A 23,748-nucleotide genomic window follows, 5' to 3' on the forward strand; every position below is an offset into this window, starting at 1 on the left:
AGTAACAATCAGACTTCATAATCTAAGCAAACAATACAACTTTGTTTGCTAGCTATTAGGACAGCAGCTAAAATGAGAGCTTGTCTCCGAGCTGTCTCGGCTAAGGTACTCCCTGTTAAACAGAAGAGATGTACAGGCTGGAGGACACAGGCTAATGTCTGCAGGAAAACAAGTTAAACAACCAGTAGAGACAGGATAGTAAACATACATAGAGTACCTACCCGGAGATGGGCTTCCTCGTGTCTGCCTGCTGTGACAGACCGTTGACTGGCCGAGAACGAGTGTAACTATATGCACCGAGATAACATTTCCTCAATTTGATTGACAAGAATAAATTTGGAAGTAGGAGCTTAGCACTCGAGCTTCCATCTGATCCCTCGGCTGGCTCATTCATCCTAATTACTTATGTAATTGTTGCTCTCAATTCAGATCTCTCTAACTATGTTGACATTGCTGTTATACATACACGCTAACCAGTAGATGTTGCATCATATGCAGTGCACTGGCTTCCACCACAACAACATCTTATTAATAAACTGGTATCCAGAAGGCGTATGAGTTCCACTTGCAGGGCACCTCAATGCATTAGAAATGAACCAAAAATTATGCTATAGTAGTGGTCTGCTTAGAAACACTGGTAGACCTATATCATAAACAAGTAACACTAAAACAGAAAGTACTGAAAACAGGGGCAAGACTGAACCGCATAAGTGAGAGGTTAGCTAGCAAGGAGTTTTCTGTAAAAGTGTGCAAGAATTAGGTCAATATTAACACTTATAGGTGATGACTTTAGCGAGTTTAACACCAATTGTCAACCAAATTGTTAGCCTGCTTATTATGACCATGTTATACAGTGGTGTGCATAAACTTGGAATCACCAGTTAAATCTTCAAATATGTATGTTTACATGTATATGCTGTTGTCTAAGAAATTCTTTGGAGTTAAGTGCCTCAACCCCATCAATATATATATCATTTGAAAGGGAAAATTCTGAAGAACAAGATGATGCCAAATATTCGAAAATATTCTCAGATTTTTATCGCTGTGGTGGATCTACCGAAAGGCAGACTTATTGCAGGCTATGAATGTTGTTAGTGAAAATTGATAAAATAGGATACAAACAAACTCTTTTATACAAATTGGTGGCCCTGAAAAGGGCCGTTGGGTTATTGTTGGTCTTCAGAAGGACTGGTAAGGTGTCTTGAGCTGAGCATTAGTATTTTATTGGCCAGCCCTTGTTCTTGATCACCATCTGACACCGTCGAGGCATGCTGTTTACCAACTTTCTGAGCTCTTCAGGAGTGATGATGTGATGCCAAGCATGAATAATCTTCTCTATGAGCTCCCGTTTTGTCTTTGGTTTATCTTTGCTGACTATCACACCAATACGCTGCCAAAGATTTTCAATGGGATTCAGGTCAGGGCTTTGTGCTGGCCAGTCTATTACCCTCACATTACTTCTGGTCATCCACTCCTTGACTCTCTTGGCACGGTGGCAGGGTGCATTGTCATCCTGGCAGTACCAGGGTTGGTCGTTGCTGGTGAACAGGCTCCGAGCACTTGGAAGCATGACATCTTCCATGGTCTTGATGTATTTGTCTCCATTCATCATGCCTTCACAAATGGAGAGTCTTCCCACACCAAAAGCTGTCATGCAACCCCATACCATGACTCCAGTATGGTGCTTGATGGTTGATAGCGTACAAGCCGGCTGTACTCCTCTCCAGGTCGTCTCCTCACATAACAATTTCCAGAGTGGTTTTGGATGGTAAATGTTGACTCATCACTGAACAAGACCCTTTGCCATTGGGCTGTTGTCCAGAACCGTTTATCTTTAGCCCACTCTAGACGCTTTCGCTGTTTCTCAGAAACTAAGGGCTTGCGCCTTGCCTTGCAGCCTTTCAAACCATTTGCAAGCAGTCTTCTTCGCACTGTACTGGGGTGAATCTCAATATCTCTGTTGTCCTTGATCTCCTTACAAAGTTGAGTACTGTTCAGATGTCTGTCAGCGAGGGATCTTCGTACCAGGTACCGATCTTCATGGATAGTCGTCTTTTTGGGTCGTCCAGCAGAGTAGGTGGGTTTAAGACTGCCATTGGAGGTCCAAGTCTTGATTGCTGTGTAGACTGCCTTCTGAGAACAACCAACTTCCGCAGCTATCTGTCTTTGGGTCTTTTGCTGTTTGTGAAGGTGCAGAATGATGGCTCTTCTCTCTGTAGATAACACTTTAGGCATGGTAAAGTTCAAAGTCAAACTGAGTTCAAAGTTAAACTGAGAATGAATAAGAGTTCAAGTGTCCTGCTTTAAATATGCAACAGTCAGCAAATTGCATAACTGAAATGCCATCATGATGGGATTTAGGATATTTCACTTTCTTTGAAATTTGACAAACAGTAAACTTTCTCAGCTGGGAAGGTTTGTGCTAACCTGTTATAACCAGATTACGTACAAGACCAGATAAAATTGCTAATCTGTTTAATAGGATTAATATAAATCACTCAGAAATGATTGTGTTAAATCAATCAATGCATTGTTTGAAAGCACATCTTCTGCTGATCAGATTGATATATAATATCTGGCATGGCATCATAATTGGCGGGGAAAATAGAAAGCAAATGGAAGATCCATTCGATATAGAGTGAACAAAACAATGTGATTCCAAGTTTATGCACACCACTGTATATTACATCTGCTGACATGGTATGGATATTACTGACATTAAGACCTCTATAAAAATGACAGCATAGCCAACATACACTTTACCTGTATTTAGTTGCATTCTTTTGTCCCATGTTAGAGTTATATTTTCTCCTTGTTTTACTCATTGTATATATATATATAATATATATACATACACAATGAGGAAAACAAATGACGTCGTTCGTCGTTGTCTCTCGTCGTCGTTCGTCGGTGTCTGTCCAGCTATAGCGATTAAAATCCATAGCAAGGAAATATCCATATTGCAAAAAGTTTGATCTCGGAGCCTCCCATTCACAAGGTAACAAACTAACCCAGTAAGCTACACGGGATGCAGGATTCATTGGGCTATATGAGTCATTATTTGGGTTAAAATACGCATAGCAACTCAGTGTTACACCCCAAGTCACTAAAGCTTGGTCTCACGGCTCTTATTAGTTAATTTAGCAATATAGTATAGTATAATATAGTATAGTAGGTTACTCAAATTAGCCAATGGCAACTACATTACCTGCCACTGTTTATATTCTGTTTTTTAATACTCGTGCAATGGCGGGAATTTGGCTAGTAGGCCCTATATATATAGCCTATTGCTCTCTATATACATGTATATGTGTGTATGTATGTAGGTATGTAAAAGGGAATTGGGCGAAGCAATATTTTATTGCTGAGCCATTCTCCCTGAAAGTGTCATGACGATACAACTTTCAAATGTGTTTGTCATGCTCGCGTACTTTTGTCGCTTCGTCGCTAATAATTTTTAAACCGCTAAATGCCTGGCGTCAGTCACCACTTATAGCGCTAAAGCTTGATTCCGACTTAATGTCAGATTCACTTGACTTTTTGCTGGTTTAAAAAAAATACAGTACAGGATATTAAAATTGAAGAAGATTGGTGATTACAGACTACTGCTCAGGCTTTGTTGAGAGTCTGAGTGTGATCTGTGTGAGAGACTCTAGCTGGTTCAGTTTTTTCTGGAGAAGATAATTTAGTATATCCTTTAATATATTCTCCTTTCTTCCCAAATGAATGGACTGAATGAATGGACTTCCACTTTTGGCTTTTCATAAGGTAAGTTAAAGGTGTCAGGAAAGTTATTACTAAGCACAAACCCTAGAACATGGTTGTTTGTTTTCACCTGCACTATCCTACCTACTGTACATGTACATACAGCATAATGCCTGCTTTGCAATGTTTTTTAGACTAACTTAAACAACTTAATTTATCTGATCACATACCTTAAATGTGACTTCAAACTCAATGGATTAGACAAGGATGACTTTTTAGCCAGTCTCTTGTTCTCAACCTGCAGTACATAGTACAAGACCTAGCTCTCTGTTTTCTCTATTAGACTTCCATTCATAGCTCAATAATCAGGGAGCGCTTAGATTCTATGACTGCCATGTTAAAAATATTATAAAGTTGGTTTATTATTGCCTTGGAAACATTTGTCTTTCTTAGAAGAGTTGCTGACCTTAGCTGTACAGCTTTGGCAGCATTCAATTTATTAAGTTTAGTTTTATGTGAGATACTTGCGCTTTTATTTTCAAAGAAAAGCAAGTGCCACTTTTTAATGTATATTTAAATCTCTCGAACCTTACTTCTTCCAGAACCATTGTTAGTCTGAGGATGACCTACCTAAGGATGACTACCACGCTCATCCTTAGGTATACAAATACATAAGATTTTATTATACACACATATAATAAAGGTTATATTATGTAATTCTCTCCAAGTCCAATGTAGTGCAACCCTGAGGGAGTTGTACGACCTTAAAAGATACTGAAACTCTCGTTGTATTTATAATTTGATACATTCAGAGCTGAGGAGTTGTCTTAACAGAAATCCAAAAGTAAGGAAAGACAATGCTTAAGATAAACCATAGTTGTGTTGAAATTGGATAGTAAAACGTGAATGGATTAGCATGATGAATAAAGAATAGGCATGGTGTTGTTACGGAACTTACTAAGAAGGTGTTACAAGACTGAAATAAGATGGTAGACCTCATTCCAATAATGTTTTGAGACTTGGTTTGTTGGGATAAAAATGTTTGATGGTCCCACGAGTTGATTAATGTCTGCACCAAAACATGATATCAACAAGATTTGTATAGGTGCTCAAATTCAATCTAAATAACTTGGCTTCGGTAAGTTGTCTATTATATGCATAGTTGATGAGCTATGGGAATAATTTTACTAACATGTTTTGATGCGTGCTCCGTGATCATTATAGATGAGTGTGCCACAATAATATACATTGTGATCGATGTGAGCAGACCTGTAGTGTCCAGCTATTTGAGTAACACAAGATCACTGAAGTACTATAGAACCACACAAGTACATGTACCATACTAATAGGCAATAGCTTATCTATACTGAAAAGTTTGCATTAACTAAATATTATCACCTTATCTCAATATGGAGTCGTCATCTCTCAACAGCTCTGATGACATACAGAGCAACCAATAATTTGACAGCATGTACTCTATAGATCCTTGTTTTCTTTCAATTAGTAAAATTTAGTTGTTTTGTGGTGTATTCATGTGTCAATCAAATAGCTGATGGGTGCTGTTCTATATAAAGATCTAGCAAGTATAGCTTACATTCTAACCTGGGGATATGATCGGTATGTTCTGTAAATTATAAACACTGACCTTCCATCTTGCAGCTAACATGGCATAACTAAGTCACTCAAATGTGAATGCTAAGTATGAAATTGTGTATAAACTAACCGGTAGATACTATGTAGCTGAGATGCTCTTAATATCTGGCAATTTAGTTGTCTGTCAATAATAAACAGACTGTCTTATGATCTTAGATCAAAGGAGATATTAAATACCAGGTCAGAATTGATAGAAATCTTGTTGGAAAATCAGCAAATATGTAAGATAACAATAAAATTAGCCAAACAAAAACAAAAAACGCATTTCATGCCAATGATAATGATAATGAAAAATGATAATGAAAAATGATAATGAAAAATATAAAGTAGAAAAGTTGCTTGTCTGAAAGACTATAATTCATCATGTTTACTACCAGACCGATGCATGAAAAAACTGAACCCAATGAAATACAAAAATAGTGATGTTTGACCTTTAGATACTTTAAACTTAGCATTATGGGAAACTGGAAAAAGTATGTAGGAGCGGCGGTTATTGTGCAGCTGAGAGCTAGTCGAGAGCAGATTCTGCTAGAGATTTCCAGTATTCTATTTCCTCATTTTTCATCTTCAGTGTCAGCTCATATTTTTGCATTTCTAATTCTGCTATCTTTTTCTGAAAAGCAAATAAAAAAATGACGAGTGAATCATCTGAGTAACAAGAATTGTGCGATCTCGCCTATCTCTTAAAAATACAAAAAGAGAAAACAAAAAAGAAAAGGTTTGAAATTATCTTTTATAAAGAGGAAGGTATGATTGCAACAAAATACATGATCAAGTGATGTTTTGTTAACAAGCGAACAGATAGTGAAAGGTAAGGAGAGATGTTGAGTGTTAAACAAGTACAACTGTTATAAAAACGTAAATATATTGACTTAACTTTTGTAAAACTAGAACTATTGGTGCAACGCTAAAGGATGTAATTGATAGCAAAGTAAGCCAGATGGTAAAAGCAAAAAAGACAATACGGATAACAGTACAACAATGCTATGATAGCCAGTGGCTCAGTCTTTCCATCACAGTCCAGCCACACTTTGGCACTCTTCAGCTGACTGGTGATTCACCAGTCAGCTGAAGAGTCAGCATTATCTTATGGACTAGCATATTGTCAGCCAGCCAGCATTATCTTATGGACTAGCATTATTGTCAGCCAGTCAGCATTATCTTATGGACTAGCATTATTGTCAGCCAGTCAGCATTATCTTATGGACTAGCATTATTGTCAGCCAGTCAGCATTATCTTATGGACTAGCATTATTGTCAGCCAGTCAGCATTATCTTATGGACTAGCATTATTGTCAGCCAGTCAGCATTATCTTATGGACTAGAATTATTGTCAGCCAGTCAGCATTATCTTATGGACTAGCATTATTGTCAGCCAGTCAGCATTATCTTATGGACTAGCATTATTGTCAGCCAGTCAGCATTATCTTATGGACTAGCATTATTGTCAGCCAGTCAGCATTATCTTATGGACTAGCATTATTGTCAGCCAGTCAGCATTATCTTATGGACTAGAATTATTGTCAGCCAGTCAGCATTATCTTATGGACTAGCATTATTGTCAGCCAGTCAGCATTATCTTATGGACTAGCATTATTGTCAGCCAGTCAGCATTATCTTATGGACTAGCATTATTGTCAGCCAGTCAGCATTATCTTATGGACTAGCATTATTGTCAACCAGTCAGCATTATCTTATGGACTAGCATTATTGTCAGCCAGTCAGCATTATCTTATGGACTAGCATGATTGTCAGCCAGTCAGCATTATCTTATGGACTAGCATTATTGTCAGCCAGTCAGCATTATTGTCAGCCAGTCAGCATTATTTTGTTGTAATGTTGTTATATGTTAAATACAAATAAATTTTCTGCCCAAAGACTTTTTTATTATCTGGGCAATGCCGGGTTGTACAGCTAGTATGTATGTATATATATATAGAGTAGAGGCTCGCACAACGTAAATAATCCACTCCAGGAACATTTACGTTACAGGGCCTAGTTAATAAACACTCTACAGCATCCCCCTTAGCTTACAGCCAGTTAATGAAACTAACTTAGAAGCTGGAATCTTGAGTGAAAAAAGTGTATAAAACACCATGTTAGGACTACATATAACTAACTTGACAACTTTTTTCACGATAGGTGGAGACAACTATTGCACAATGATGACCATTGCACTACGATGCCTCCATTACATAATGGAATAGGTAACTTGAGGTAAAAACTGTACCAAATAACCTCAAACCAGGTTGTAAGGTGAGTGAAAGGAGTGTGAATCAAAGGTTGAAAATTGTTTCAATGTGCTGAAAAAGGGATAATCAATGGAATCTTAAGGGCAGCAATCTAAAGGGCCGGCAGCATGCACTGACACAGCCAGGGCTAGAGAATCTAGTGATAATCACTAAATGTGAGACAAAGTGTTAGCCAGGAATTCCCAATGAATAACACTAAGAGTTACTGGATGATGGTAAGGAAGTCACACTTGCTATTTGTTTGACAAAAGTGAGTTGGGCTAGTGCTACTAGGACGAGTAACACTGCCAAGCAATGTGAATATCTAGATGAGGGAGGACTGTAATGTTACCTGTAAGAGCACCTGTAAAGGCCCTCACAGCTATTAACGCACATTCACTAGACAGGGCGTAAAGAATAGCTGAGAACTATAGCCACACGTGATACTCACCGATGATCACGCGCACTGTCAGAAAAAAGTGTTAAGCGTAAGAAAAGTGTTGAAAACTGGGTAAAAGAAAGCAATAACAGAAACTATCTAAATATACAGAATAGAAAACCAAATAAATTACTACAGTTAAACAAGGCTTTGCAAACAGGAAATTCAAAATTCCATTGCAAGCAACTTTAAAAAAAAACTTGTAGCTAGCACAGTTCTTTACTTGCTTTGCAACACTACAGCACTTCAGCACTCCAATACAGGTCCATCGATCATTTTTCTCATCCTCCTCCCCTATAACTCTATTAAATTACTCTATGGAATTAATATGACGTGAATGAATGACTAATATTGAGTTGCAATTACTAAGCACACCTCATAACAAGACTTGCTGTTGGCGAGGTTAAGCTTGTCGCTGAGCCTGGACACAGAACTGGAAATGGAAGATGGTGCATAGCCGGTAGAGGGGGTCTGCACTGCGCCACTTACACTGCCACTCCAGTCTAGAATCGGTGGTGCGAGGTGCAGCGACTCCGTCACACGGCATCGCTGTAAGTCAAATAACTGGCTGACAGAAACGTATTTTGTTAACCAACCACTGTAGAAGTTACGGCCTGGCTAAAAGGGTCGATATATTGCCCCGTTCTGTGCCGTAACCCCTCCTGATGGCATCGACACTGGTGTGACAATTTGATGTGAGCTTGGAGAGCATTTGCATTGCTCTTGTTTCATTGGCTAATTCCGCTAGAGGTGAGGAGAAACCTTAACTAGTGACAGGCTGACCTCTGCAATCATTGTTTTCAGGTCTCACATAGGAGTCAATGATCGCTGAATATCACCTTTAATATCTAAGTCAATTTGTTTTTATTAAACTATAGCAGATATTAATGAAAAAATGCAGATTTTACGAGAAGTTAAAAAACATGGACAAGAAACTGGATGTCATGAATTAAATGTCACAGATTGCGTGTCAGAAATGGGATTAAACAAAAGATCATGTGAAGTGATAAACAAACTGAAAACATCAGAACACGACATTCTGAACTTATCAATCTTAAAAAGTCCACTTCTGGACATTCTGCAAATATAAATCATTTAGAAGTTCAATTTTGGTCATGAACAGAGACTAAGTGTAGCCAGTTGAGCCGATGCTTTTAGCTTTGGTAAAAGTACTCATAATATTCAGAAACATTATGGCCAAAAGTATGTGAGATGAAGGCCTGGTGCACTTTTTCATCTGAAATGTATGCTTCCCACCATTGAGCACCCGACATCTGTTATGGTTTGGGACGCCTTGCAGCCAGTGGACCAGGCAGACTTAGTATTGTTGAAGGCTGATGATGCTCGCTATCGCTACGAAAGTCAAAGAATGGATGAAAGATCATCATTATACCTTCATCTTCATTCATTTTGTGTGGCACCATGTGTAAAACGTTTTTTCTATAAAAATGATTATGAACTGCCCAATCAAAGTACATATATGTAAGATTACTCAGCTAGTCTGCTGGGTCTCCCGATCTTATGTCTCCTGATCTTGAGCCAATTGAAAATTCATGGTATAAAACCGGTCAATTGATGCGATTGGTGCGGTCGCAAACGCTGTTTCCATTATTCGCAAGCATGATGGATTCGCTTAAGTTTTGTGAACCGCAAAACTCACGAATTAATGCCGTTTCCATGATGCGGATAACTTGCGGATTGGCTCAAATTTGCACATCATGCGTGTCATGGAAACGTAGTGATAGTCATATAGTCTTGGTTTCGTATCATATAGTCTTGGTTTCGTATCATATATTCTTAGTTTCGTGTCATATAGTCTTGGTTTTGTGTCATATAGCCTTGGTTTCGTGTCATATAGTCTTGGTTTCCTGTCATATAGTCTTGGTTCCGTGTCAGATCCCTAAAATTGCTTTCCAGTCTGGTTGCCATCATGCCAAAACGCTGTAAAGCCGTGATGGACAACAAAGGCTGGCTGACTAAATATTACACTGATACTAATATTCCAAAGGCCACCAATTTACTTTCATATTTGTTAACAAATATTCATGTGTAGAAGACCCTTAGCTTTCCATTAATGTGCATACTGTCCTCTAGTAAATACTTATCCAACTATGAATTAATAACAAATAACATGTTTATTTAAAGTGGTCCCATGATTATAATCATTACTGTACTATTGTAAGGACACATTTACCTCGGAGTAGGTACGGGTGTCTATGAGCTCTTGGTCCTCATTGGTTGAGACAATCTGAACAGCGCTACCCCCTTGAAGGTTTTTACTAGCACTGAAGCCGCAACACTTAGCAGCTGTGACGAAGGAATAATTCTGTGCATCTCTAAGAGAAGTCTGGTTATGCAAACTGAGGGAAGAAGGATTTGCTGCCGTCATGACCTCATCAGCTGGCAGTGTCGATGGACCAGTCGACAGGGAGGGAAGCATTTTGGGAGGCTGAGACATGGATGGTCGTGTAGACTGAGGTCCTACTAGATGACTATTACTGGGGAGACAAGGAGCATCTTCTAAAGATGAGAAGGATGATTCGGACTGGGTCCACTGGTCCTGATGGGCGCTCGAGTTAGAAGAAAGGAATGACTTGACTAAATGGACACCAGACAACAATTCTTTCTTTAAATTCTCTTGCTGAGGAAAGCTATAAGAATGGTTTGATATTATTGGAAACTTGAGTTGGTATGCAACAAACACATTTCTTTGCAAACAAATGGAATAGAAAGATACAGTAAACAATTTTCCGACTGTACGTAGTTAGTACGCCTTGATAGCACCCAATATTTATGACGAGACGTATAGCTTTGCATGATCCATTTACTTAGCAATAACTTTCTCTGGTATAAGCTAGAGGGTAATTTATTGAAGGGTGTATTGTAGTACTTAATAATGTTTTATATAATACAAACTATTTGTATCCAAACAAGCTAGGTTATACTATTCGTTATGAAAAATTATTAAGTTTTTCAATGTACAATCACAAATAAAACAAACAAATGCAACTTTAGTTTTGGTGTTCAACATTGCATAAAAAATTTGTCACTTTTCAAGGTATTCAAATTTGTAGTCAATTTTGGCAGTTTGATAAAGAAATATGAAATTAATAATAATTCAAACATAAATTAAAAAAGCCAGAAAAAAACTATGTATGCATACTAACCAAAGTGCTAGTCAAGTACATAATACAGCTTACATGCGAGTAATAATATTAGACTGCAGGAAGCGCACAAGTGAACTCAGTCAGGTAATATTTTTATCAAGTATGGTAGCTTGAGCCTCTAGTGGCCTCCAACAAACTGACTGACAGACAACAAGCAGCAAGTGGTTCAACAGTAGTTAACACAGAGTTGAATACGAATGTGGTGGACAAATAATTACAGAACTTTGGCCAAATAACAGGGCAAGACAACTCCTCACAAGAAACTAATAATAATGAAGAAGAATGATTATAGGAGCAAATATTCACCCGAGTAATTAAACAAAATATGTAAATCAAAGACAACTTGCAAAACTTCAAATTTCTGTGATTTAACTTTAGAAAAGCTGACATTTGATCGTGACACAGGTAGTAAGGTTTATTAAGGGCCATACTTGAGAACAATGCATGTTAGAAAACATGATTCTCACTGGCAAACCTTCTGTTAATGAGAATGTCGACAGCAACCAAAAATGTGAAAATAAACTCAATGCTGCTTGTTGAAAGACAGAAATTTGTAAAGAAATGCTGACAGAGCATAGTGCGCATAGTGAGCATAGTACACATAGTGAGCATAGTACACATAGTGAGCATAGTACACATAGTGCGCATAGTACACATAGTGAGCATAGTACACATAGTGAGCATAGTACACATAGTGAGCATAGTACACATAGTGAGCATAGTACACATAGTGCGCATAGTACACATAGTGAGCATAGTACACATAGTGAGCATAGTACACATAGTGAGCATAGTACACATAGTGAGCATAGTATGCATAGTACACATAGTGAGCATAGTACACATAGTGAGCATAGTACACATAGTGAGCATAGTACACATAGTGAGCATAGTACACATAGTGAGCATAGTATGCATAGTACACATAGTGAGCATAGTACACATAGTGAGCATAGTACACATAGAGAGCATAGTACACATAGTGAGCATAGTACACATAGAGAGCATAGTGAGCATAGTACACATAATGAGCATAGTACACATAGTGAGCATAGTACACATAGTGAGCATAGTACACATAGTGAGCATAGTACACATAGAGAGCATAGTGAGCATAGTACACATAGTGAGCATAGTACACATAGTGAGCATAGTACACATAGTGAGCATAGTACACATAGTGAACATAGTACACATAGTGCGCATAGTACACATAGTGAGCATAGTACACATAGTGAGCATAGTACACATAGTGCGCATAGTACACATAGTGAGCATAGTACACATAGTGAGCATAGTACACATAGTGAGCATAGTACACATAGTGAGCATAGTATGCATAGTACACATAGTGAGCATAGTACACATAGTGAGCATAGTACACATAGTGAGCATAGTACACATAGTGAGCATAGTACACATAGTGAGCATAGTACACATAGTGAGCATAGTATGCATAGTACACATAGTGAGCATAGTACACATAGAGAGCATAGTGAGCATAGTACACATAGTGAGCATAGTACACATAGTGCGCATAGTACACATAGTGAGCATAGTACACATAGTGAGCATAGTACACATAGTACACATAGTGAGCTTACTTTAGAAGGTAGAGACATTAGTAACCGTACATCTGAAAGTTTAGGTGCTGAGAGGAAACCCTCTGATCAGACAATCATACAATTTCTATGCAATATTCTATCAGCTAATAAAACAGTTGAAATATAAACATAGTAGCGAGTTTTCCATATTTGTTTCGAGGCCAACAGGTAAGCATAGTGAGTCTCACGCCCCCGACTCACTCTGCCAGATAACGAACGCTAGCGTGAAACTCACGCTAGCGTAAAACTCATGCTAGTAAAAACCTGGTCGATTGCTGCAACAACGAAGCGATTTCTATTAAAAGGTTTATCGAAATGGTGACAGCCAGCAACCGGTTTTTATATGATCTGACCTATGCTGACTACAAAAATACTTCAGTGAAATTTAATAACAAAACAGTTTGATGGAACACTCAAGTTAAATGATGGCAAATCGCTATGTTTTGCTATACTACAATCCGGTGAAGCCCCCATGTAGACTGATGAAACTACCATGTGGTCTGGTGAAGCTACCATGTGGACTGGTGAAACTACCATGTGGTCTGGTGAAACTACCAAGGGGACTGGTGAAGCTACCATGCGGACTGATGAAGCTACCATGTAGACTGGTGAAGCTACCATGTGGTCTGGTGAAGCTACCATGTGGACTGGTGAAGCTACCATGTGGACTAGTGAAGCTACCATGTGGACTGATGAAACTACCATGTGAACTGATGAAACTACCATGTGGACTGACGAAACTACCATGTGAACTGGTGAAGCTACGATGTGGTCTGGTGAAGCTACCATGTGGAATGGTGAAGCTACCATGTACACTGATGAAACTACTATGCGAACTAATGCAGCTACCATGTGGACTGGTGAAGCTACCATGTAGACTGGTGAAGCTACCATGTGGACTGGTGAAGCTACCATGTGGACTAGTGAATCTATCATGTGAATTGATGAAGCTACCATGTGAACTGGTGAAGTTACCATGTGAACTGGTGAAGCTAACCTATACCCAGGTAGCTTCTATCATAACCCTTGAACTGTAATATAATCACAAACTATAAAGAATCGCCAGAAACAGGGTTTGAACTCACTCTGTAGAGGGGGAGAAGCTATCTATGCCATATTTGCTTATTAACACCTTTAGTACTCGCAGATCCTTTGCCATGTCCGAGTAAAGGTCATCAACTCTTGAATCCTTGAAAAAGATAACACAAGGGTACATATGAGACAGTATTTGCACCATTCACCTGGTATGTCATCAGAAGTAAGAACACAAGCTATAGATACTGACTTGGTTTGTCATCAGAAGTAAGAACACAGGCTATAGAAACTGAGTCCACTCACTAGATTTCTAACATAACTTAAGAACATAAGGATAAGCGTTTCCACGCATTTGTACCGTTTCAAGAGAAGATGCCGATCCATCTGGTTCGTCACTGCTGTGTGCAATAGAATCAGCTTGAGTACTACCAGCTCGAATACTACTTGTCATACTTCTCTCCACTTCCGTCTCACCATTGACAATAAAAAACCTAGGCTTAGCAGCACTCTCGCTTCTGCTCGCAGGAATGGAACTCGAGTTCTGATTAGAAATACCCGATGGAGCCGAACTAGCATGGCCTATCTCACTCGGGTGGGCAGGGTTGTTGATTTGCCACTCTCTGTTATACTTGGGTTGGGCCTGCAGATTATTAGACCCACCGCAGTGTGAACACGTGAACACCTCAGTTTGTGTACCCATCTCCCTTTTGTTGACCATCACAGCAGTGCCGTAGGGTGTTTCAGCTTGACCGCTGACACTCGACGGTTCACTGGAAAGACTGCAGTACTTGAGGTCAGATGCATCGCTGTCACTAGAACGCCGAATTTTTCGAGTAGAAGATGTGTGGACGCTTGCAGTGCTGCTTTTAGCGGAAGGGGTAGAACTGCTGAAGGCTGTTGGTAGCTCCAGACGCTGAGAACTGAGGATGCTTACACCGTTTCCAGGATTGTCATTCTAAAACCAAATTACTGCATGGCTAAAGCTGCATTAACAGAAATACCATTACATAAACACGCTGATATGAGCTAATGATACTTTCAGGCAAATGGCTGGCTAAGATAAATATTATTCACTGGAAAGCAAGAGGAACCAGTACCTATCTTTCCAGTTAAAGGGGATTAAATAGCTAAGTTTAAAGCAAACGCATGCCTATTCATAGCATGAAATGTGAAAACTGTACAAAGAATTCACATTTTCCATGTGAACAAATAATATTGAACTTTACAGTGTATAGAGCCATTGAAGTGAATATGTGATCTCTTTAATTTTATTGCCCTTCCACAATATCTGGATGTTTGACAAGTTATATACATGTATATATATAAAGTGTGATGTCATGCATAGGCTTATCAAAGTAATATATATATACAGTTAAACATGAATAACTCAAACTTCACGGGACCGAGCGAAAGTGTTCGAGTTATCAGAGCGTTCAAGTTATCAAAGCACTGTCACAAGTCCATGTATTTATTTATTAGTAGATATATGTACATATACAAACTATAATATAAATCAAAAGCATAAATGGCTATTTCAAATACAATGCTTCTAATATAAAGTTTAAAAAACATTTATCAAAAAGTATAAAGATTTTTCTATCACTTGAGATTGGTTTGTTGTTTGAGGTGATGTTATTGTCGGGACGTTTTTTATATTAAAATTAGCAAAACTTGATCGCTGTTGAAATGCTCAGAAGAAAAGACATCTTTTTTCTCTGAGCGTTTTAACCAAGATCAATTTTGCCAATTTTTCTTGAAGTTTATGCGAAGGTAATTTCACTTTTCCTTGCTTCCGAAGGGCCATCGCTAAGCGGATGTTTGGTAAAAATCAACTTTCACCAAACCTTTAGAAAAGTCGTTGACAAAAATATTTTGCCGATGATGGTAATAACAAAGCCAATGAACTACGAAAAGTTGAGGTTTACCTCTATGGCTTGGAATAAAGTGATTTTCTAAAGCGATAAAAACCGTTTCGGTAGCCGTTGAGAAAAAACTGTTCGAGTTAACAGAGTTGAGGTCGAGTTATCAAAAGCAATTTATCATTACGTGAGAGCGAACCAAAAAACCATTCGAGTTAACCATGTGTTCGAGCTATCCGAAGGCGAATTATCCATGTTTGATTGTATATATATATAAAGTGTGATGTCATGCATAGGCTTATCAAAGTTATATATAAAGTGTGATGTCGGGCATAGGCTTATCAAAGTTATATATATATATAAAGTGTGATGTCATGCACAGGCTTATCAAAGTTATATATATATATATAAAGTGTGATGTCATGCATAGGCTTATCAAAGTTATATATATATAGATAAAGTGTGATGTCGGGCATAGGCTTATCAAAGTTATATATAATATATATAACTTTGATAAGCCTATGCCCAAATAAGCCTATGCATGACATCACACTTTATATATATTATATATAAAGTGTGATGTCATGCATAGGCTTATTTGGAGTTGTTTTACAGTATGAAAGACAACTCTCGATAAACCTCTTGCTGTACATGAATCTGTTCCCGTGGATGGGTAATGCAGCTAGCGGTTTGGGGCCGTGGCGTCACTCGGGGATGCGCGGGAGACCTTTTTCACCCCGAGTGCAGCGAGAGTATCCAGACGCGGCTTTCCGGATGAATAAGTTGGTGAGTGCCAGGCGATTGATTGCGAGGTGCTTGACTGCGAGGCGATTGGTTGTGAGTGCAAGGCGATTGGTTGCAGGTGCGAGGCGATTGGTTGCGAGGCGATTGATTGCGAGTGGGAGGCGATTGATTGCAAGTCAAGTGCGAGGCAATTGATTACGAGGCGAGTGCAAGGCGATTGAGTGCGAGGCGATTGATTGCGAGGCGAGTGCAAGGCGATTGATTGCGAGGCTGGCCGATTGATTGCAAGTGCGAAGCGATTGATTGCGAGGCGAGTGCAAGAGCGCGATTGTCAACTGCTCGGCGGGTAAAGACTGGTCAGCCGAGGCGGGGGCTCAGCGGCAGAAGTGCGCGATCGTCAACTGCAAATATAGACGAGTATGAACGGATGCATGAGTCTAGACACATGAATCTAGAATATTTACTAGATTTTACAAGCATCTAGCTGTAAAACACATTGCAGATTTCCATTGTTTTCCCCAACATTATTGACATGTATATGTGTATGCATACTCTGATCAGGGCAACAAGTGCAGTAGACTGCATATTTGGAGTTGTTTTACAGTATGAAAGACAACTCTCAATAAACCTTATGCTGCACGTGAATCTGTTCCTGTGGGCAGGTAATGCAGCTAGTCTACTATATAAAGTGTGATGTCGAGCATACGCTTATCATCTTAACCAACCTACAGCCAGCTGGTAACAACCTAAAGTAGAGAATTCCTTTCAGATAAATTGCATTGCCAGGACTCTACACAAGATAAAACTTGTTTTTCAGTTTAGGATTGGATTCGATGCTAAAATATATCAATGCTTTAGTGCATCCAATGTTTAAAATCTTTAGCTATGCTGAAATTGACACTTGACAGACCTAATAAAACCGAATAAAAGTCCACAATAGAATGGACAGGTAAACGATTGCAGGTGAACCCATATTCAACTACATAAACCTGTAACTGCAGAGTAAAAAGCGAAAGATTATCTCATTACCTCAAATTGTTATCATGTAGAGAAAACTAGCTGCCGACAGCAAGCATAAAATCTTGGCAGTTACTATACAAACCATCCTCACCTGCCCTTGACTAGATTTACAATCAATATCGGCGATACCACTGCTGTCCGAGTCTGACCGTTGACTAACAGACCGTTGCAGCCTTGTTCGCTTGAGTCTTGTCGCTGACTGGGCAGCACTAGAGTCAGCAGTGCTTTGTACCTAGACAACATACAGCGTAGAGAAAGTGCAATGAACATTACTAAAAAATAGCTATGGGACAAATGGCCTCTGCCAGTTAAAACAGCACGACTACACAAGACAGATATAGACATGAATTTGGCTCTGAGAAACTACGAAATAGCTTACTATCCATTATCTTATGAGCAACCGATTGATAGTCATCTCCTCTCTCGCAAAAGTGGATTGGCGAGCTGCTGGACACCCTTAGCGCTGCCTAGACAATGGCTAGTATAGACTTAAAGCACAAACGCTATAGAAAGGAGGTCAAATAGAGGTAACATAAGGATGTAATGGTCTACACCAGGTGGTTGTTGCGAAGGAGAGACAAGAAATGAATTAATTTCACCTCCTCTAACTCGAACGACTCGCCAGCAGGAAGAACACTGAGAGACCCATTCCTGCTTGTGTTAGGCGACATGCCCTGGCACGGAGACGCGTAGGGGCTTGGCACTATCGTACCTGCATCGCTGTCTACACTGTCAAAACTCTCTGGATTAAACATCACCTACAAATCAGGCAACAATGGAAGATAACAAACAGACTCCTAGAGAAACTACATTGTATGATAATGAAGATACTCCTAGAGAAACTACATTGTATGATAATGAAGAGACTCCTAAAGAAACTACATTGTATGATAATGAAGAGACTCCTAGAGAAACTACAATGTATGATAATGAAGATACTCCTAGAGAAACTACATTGTATGATAATGAAGAGACTCCTAGAGAAACTACAATGTATGATAATGAAGAGACTCCTAGAGAAACTACATTGTATGATAATGAAGATACTCCTAGAGAAACTAAATTGTATGATAATGAGCAGACTCCTAGAGAAACTACATTGTATGATAATAAAGAGACTCCTAGAGAAACTACATTGTATGATAATGAAGAGACTCCTAGAGAAACTACATTGTATGATAATGAAGAGACTCCTAAAGAAACTACATTGTATGATATTGAAGAGACTTCTAGAGAAACCACATTGTATGATAATGAAGAGACTCCTAGAGAAACTACATTGTATGATAATGAAGAGACTCCTAAAGAAACTACATTGTATGATAATGAAGAGACTCCTAGAGAAACTACATTGTATGATAATGAAGAGACTCCTAGAGAAACTACATTGTATGATAATGAAGAGACTCCTAAAGAAACTACATTGTATGATAATGAAGATACTCCTAGAGAAACTACATTGTATGATAATGAAGAGACTCCTAAAGAAACTACAATGTATGATAATGAAGATACTCCTAGAGAAACTACATTGTATGATAATGAAGAGACTCCTAGAGAAACTACAATGTATGATAATGAAGAGACTCCTAGAGAAACTACATTGTATGATAATGAAGATACTCCTAGAGAAACTAAATTGTATGATAATGAGCAGACTCCTAGAGAAACTACATTGTATGATAATAAAGAGACTCCTAGAGAAACTAAATTGTATGATAATGAGCAGACTCCTAGAGAAACTACATTGTATGATAATGAAGATACTCCTAGAGAAACTACATTGTATGATATTGAAGAGACTTCTAGAGAAACCACATTGTATGATAATGAAGAGACTCCTAGAGAAACTACATTGTATGATAATGAAGAGACTCCTAAAGAAACTACATTGTATGATAATGAAGAGACTCCTAGAGAAACTACATTGTATGATAATGAAGAGACTCCTAGAGAAACTACATTGTATGATAATGAAGATACTCCTAGAGAAACTACATTGTATGATAATGAAGAGACTCCTAGAGAAACTACATTGTATGATAATGAAGAGACTCCTAGAGAAACTACATTGTATGATAATGAAGAGACTCCTAAAGAAACTACATTGTATGATAATGAAGATACTCCTAGAGAAACTACATTGTATGATAATGAAGAGACTCCTAAAGAAACTACAATGTATGATAATGAAGATACTCCTAGAGAAACTACATTGTATGATAATGAAGAGACTCCTAAAGAAACTACAATGTATGATAATGAAGATACTCCTAGAGAAACTACATTGTATGATAATGAAGAGACTCCTAAAGAAACTACATTGTATGATAATGAAGAGACTCCTAGAGAAACTACAATGTATGATAATGAAGATACTCCTAGAGAAACTACATTGTATGATAATGAAGAGACTCCTAGAGAAACTACAATGTATGATAATGAAGAGACTCCTAGAGAAACTACATTGTATGATAATGAAGATACTCCTAGAGAAACTAAATTGTATGATAATGAGCAGACTCCTAGAGAAACTACATTGTATGATAATAAAGAGACTCCTAGAGAAACTACATTGTATGATAATGAAGAGACTCCTAGAGAAACTACATTGTATGATAATGAAGAGACTCCTAAAGAAACTACATTGTATGATATTGAAGAGACTTCTAGAGAAACCACATTGTATGATAATGAAGAGACTCCTAGAGAAACTACATTGTATGATAATGAAGAGACTCCTAAAGAAACTACATTGTATGATAATGAAGAGACTCCTAGAGAAACTACATTGTATGATAATGAAGAGACTCCTAGAGAAACTACATTGTATGATAATGAAGAGACTCCTAAAGAAACTACATTGTATGATAATGAAGATACTCCTAGAGAAACTACATTGTATGATAATGAAGAGACTCCTAAAGAAACTACAATGTATGATAATGAAGATACTCCTAGAGAAACTACTTGTATGATAATGAAGAGACTCCTAGAGAAACTACAATGTATGATAATGAAGAGACTCCTAGAGAAACTACATTGTATGATAATGAAGATACTCCTAGAGAAACTAAATTGTATGATAATGAGCAGACTCTTAGAGAAACTACATTGTATGATAATAAAGAGACTCCTAGAGAAACTAAATTGTATGATAATGAGCAGACTCCTAGAGAAACTACATTGTATGATAATGAAGAGACTCCTAGAGAAACTACATTGTATGATAATGAAGATACTCCTAGAGAAACTACATTGTATGATAATGAAGAGACTCCTAGAGAAACTACATTGTATGATAATGAAGAGACTCCTAGAGAAACTACATTGTATGATAATGAAGATACTCCTAGAGAAACTACATTGTATGATATTGAAGAGACTTCTAGAGAAACCACATTGTATGATAATGAAGAGACTCCTAGAGAAACTACATTGTATGATAATGAAGAGACTCCTAAAGAAACTACATTGTATGATAATGAAGAGACTCCTAGAGAAACTACATTGTATGATAATGAAGAGACTCCTAGATAAACTACATTGTATGATAATGAAGATACTCCTAGAGAAACTACATTGTATGATAATGAAGAGACTCCTAGAGAAACTACATTGTATGATAATGAAGAGACTCCTAGAGAAACTACATTGTATGATAATGAAGAGACTCCTAAAGAAACTACATTGTATGATAATGAAGAGACTCCTAGAGAAACTACAATGTATGATAATGAAGAGACTCCTAGAGAAACTACATTGTATGATAATGAAGATACTCCTAGAGAAACTAAATTGTATGATAATGAGCAGACTCCTAGAGAAACTACATTGTATGATAATAAAGAGACTCCTAGAGAAACTAAATTGTATGATAATGAGCAGACTCCTAGAGAAACTACATTGTATGATAATAAAGAGACTCCTAGAGAAACTACATTGTATGATAATGAAGAGACTCCTAGAGAAACTACATTGTATGACAATGAAGAGACTCCTAAAGAAACTACATTGTATGATATTGAAGAGACTTCTAGAGAAACCACATTGTATGATAATGAAGAGACTCCTAGAGAAACTACATTGTATGATAATGAAGAGACTCCTAAAGAAACTACATTGTATGATAATGAAGAGACTCCTAGAGAAACTACATTGTATGATAATGAAGAGACTCCTAGAGAAACTACATTGTATGATAATGAAGAGACTCCTAAAGAAACTACATTGTATGATAATGAAGATACTCCTAGAGAAACTACATTGTATGATAATGAAGAGACTCCTAAAGAAACTACAATGTATGATAATGAAGATACTCCTAGAGAAACTACATTGTATGATAATGAAGAGACTCCTAGAGAAACTACAATGTATGATAATGAAGAGACTCCTAGAGAAACTACATTGTATGATAATGAAGATACTCCTAGAGAAACTAAATTGTATGATAATGAGCAGACTCCTAGAGAAACTACATTGTATGATAATAAAGAGACTCCTAGAGAAACTAAATTGTATGATAATGAGCAGACTCCTAGAGAAACTACATTGTATGATAATAAAGAGACTCCTAGAGAAACTACATTGTATGATAATGAAGAGACTCCTAAAGAAACTACATTGTATGATATTGAAGAGACTTCTAGAGAAACCACATTGTATGATAATGAAGAGACTCCTAGAGAAACTACATTGTATGATAATGAAGAGACTCCTAAAGAAACTACATTGTATGATAATGAAGAGACTCCTAGAGAAACTACATTGTATGATAATGAAGAGACTCCTAGAGAAACTACATTGTATGATAATGAAGAGACTCCTAAAGAAACTACATTGTATGATAATGAAGATACTCCTAGAGAAACTACATTGTATGATAATGAAGAGACTCCTAAAGAAACTACAATGTATGATAATGAAGATACTCCTAGAGAAACTACATTGTATGATAATGAAGAGACTCCTAGAGAAACTACAATGTATGATAATGAAGAGACTCCTAGAGAAACTACATTGTATGATAATGAAGATACTCCTAGAGAAACTAAATTGTATGATAATGAGCAGACTCCTAGAGAAACTACATTGTATGATAATAAAGAGACTCCTAGAGAAACTAAATTGTATGATAATGAGCAGACTCCTAGAGAAACTACATTGTATGATAATGAAGATACTCCTAGAGAAACTACATTGTATGATATTGAAGAGACTTCTAGAGAAACCACATTGTATGATAATGAAGAGACTCCTAGAGAAACTACATTGTATGATAATGAAGAGACTCCTAAAGAAACTACATTGTATGATAATGAAGAGACTCCTAGAGAAACTACATTGTATGATAATGAAGAGACTCCTAGAGAAACTACATTGTATGATAATAAAGAGACTCCTAGAGAAACTACATTGTATGATAATGAAGAGACTCCTAGAGAAACTACATTGTATGATAATGAAGATACTCCTAGAGAAACTAAATTGTATGATAATGAGCAGACTCCTAGAGAAACTACATTGTATGATAATGAAGATACTCCTAGAGAAACTAAATTGTATGATAATGAGCAGACTCCTAGAGAAACTACATTGTATGATAATGAAGAGACTCCTAGAGAAACTACAATGTATGATAATGAAGAGACTCCTAGAGAAACTACATTGTATGATAATGAAGAGACTCCTAAAGAAACTACATTGTATGATAATGAAGAGACTCCTAGAGAAACTACAATGTATGATAATGAAGATACTCCTAGAGAAACTACATTGTATGATAATGAAGAGACTCCTAGAGAAACTACAATGTATGATAATGAAGAGACTCCTAGAGAAACTACATTGTATGATAATGAAGATACTCCTAGAGAAACTAAATTGTATGATAATGAGCAGACTCCTAGAGAAACTACATTGTATGATAATGAAGATACTCCTAGAGAAACTACATTGTATGATAATGAAGAGACTCCTAGAGAAACTACAATGTATGATAATGAAGATACTCCTAGAGAAACTACATTGTATGATAATGAAGAGACTCCTAGAGAAACTACAATGTATGATAATGAAGAGACTCCTAGAGAAACTACATTGTATGATAATGAAGATACTCCTAGAGAAACTAAATTGTATGATAATGAGCAGACTCCTAGAGAAACTACATTGTATGATAATAAAGAGACTCCTAGAGAAACTACATTGTATGATAATGAAGAGACTCCTAGAGAAACTACATTGTATGATAATGAAGAGACTCCTAAAGAAACTACATTGTATGAT

At 37.4% G+C, this 23,748-nt stretch overlaps 1 protein-coding gene across 2 annotated transcripts in view; it reads right to left on the reverse strand.

Moving 5' to 3' along the window:
- Positions 1-5,539: 5,539 nt before the first annotated feature.
- LOC137390091 (serine-rich adhesin for platelets-like) overlaps positions 5,540-23,748 on the reverse strand; it is a 76,986-nt gene continuing 58,777 nt past the window's right edge. For both annotated transcript variants that reach the window (XM_068076339.1, XM_068076340.1), the window contains exons 11-17: positions 18,057-18,215; positions 17,549-17,689; positions 14,193-14,789; positions 13,885-13,988; positions 10,223-10,679; positions 8,404-8,577; positions 5,540-5,971 (exon numbers count right to left, since the gene is read on the reverse strand). In XM_068076339.1, the coding sequence (XP_067932440.1) occupies positions 5,867-5,971; positions 8,404-8,577; positions 10,223-10,679; positions 13,885-13,988; positions 14,193-14,789; positions 17,549-17,689; positions 18,057-18,215 (1,737 nt within the window). In that variant the 3' untranslated portion in view covers positions 5,540-5,866. The remainder of the gene's footprint in view (positions 5,972-8,403; positions 8,578-10,222; positions 10,680-13,884; positions 13,989-14,192; positions 14,790-17,548; positions 17,690-18,056; positions 18,216-23,748) is intronic.

Source organism: Watersipora subatra, chromosome 3, assembly GCF_963576615.1.
Source record: "Watersipora subatra chromosome 3, tzWatSuba1.1, whole genome shotgun sequence".
Taxonomy (NCBI): domain Eukaryota; kingdom Metazoa; phylum Bryozoa; class Gymnolaemata; order Cheilostomatida; family Watersiporidae; genus Watersipora; species Watersipora subatra.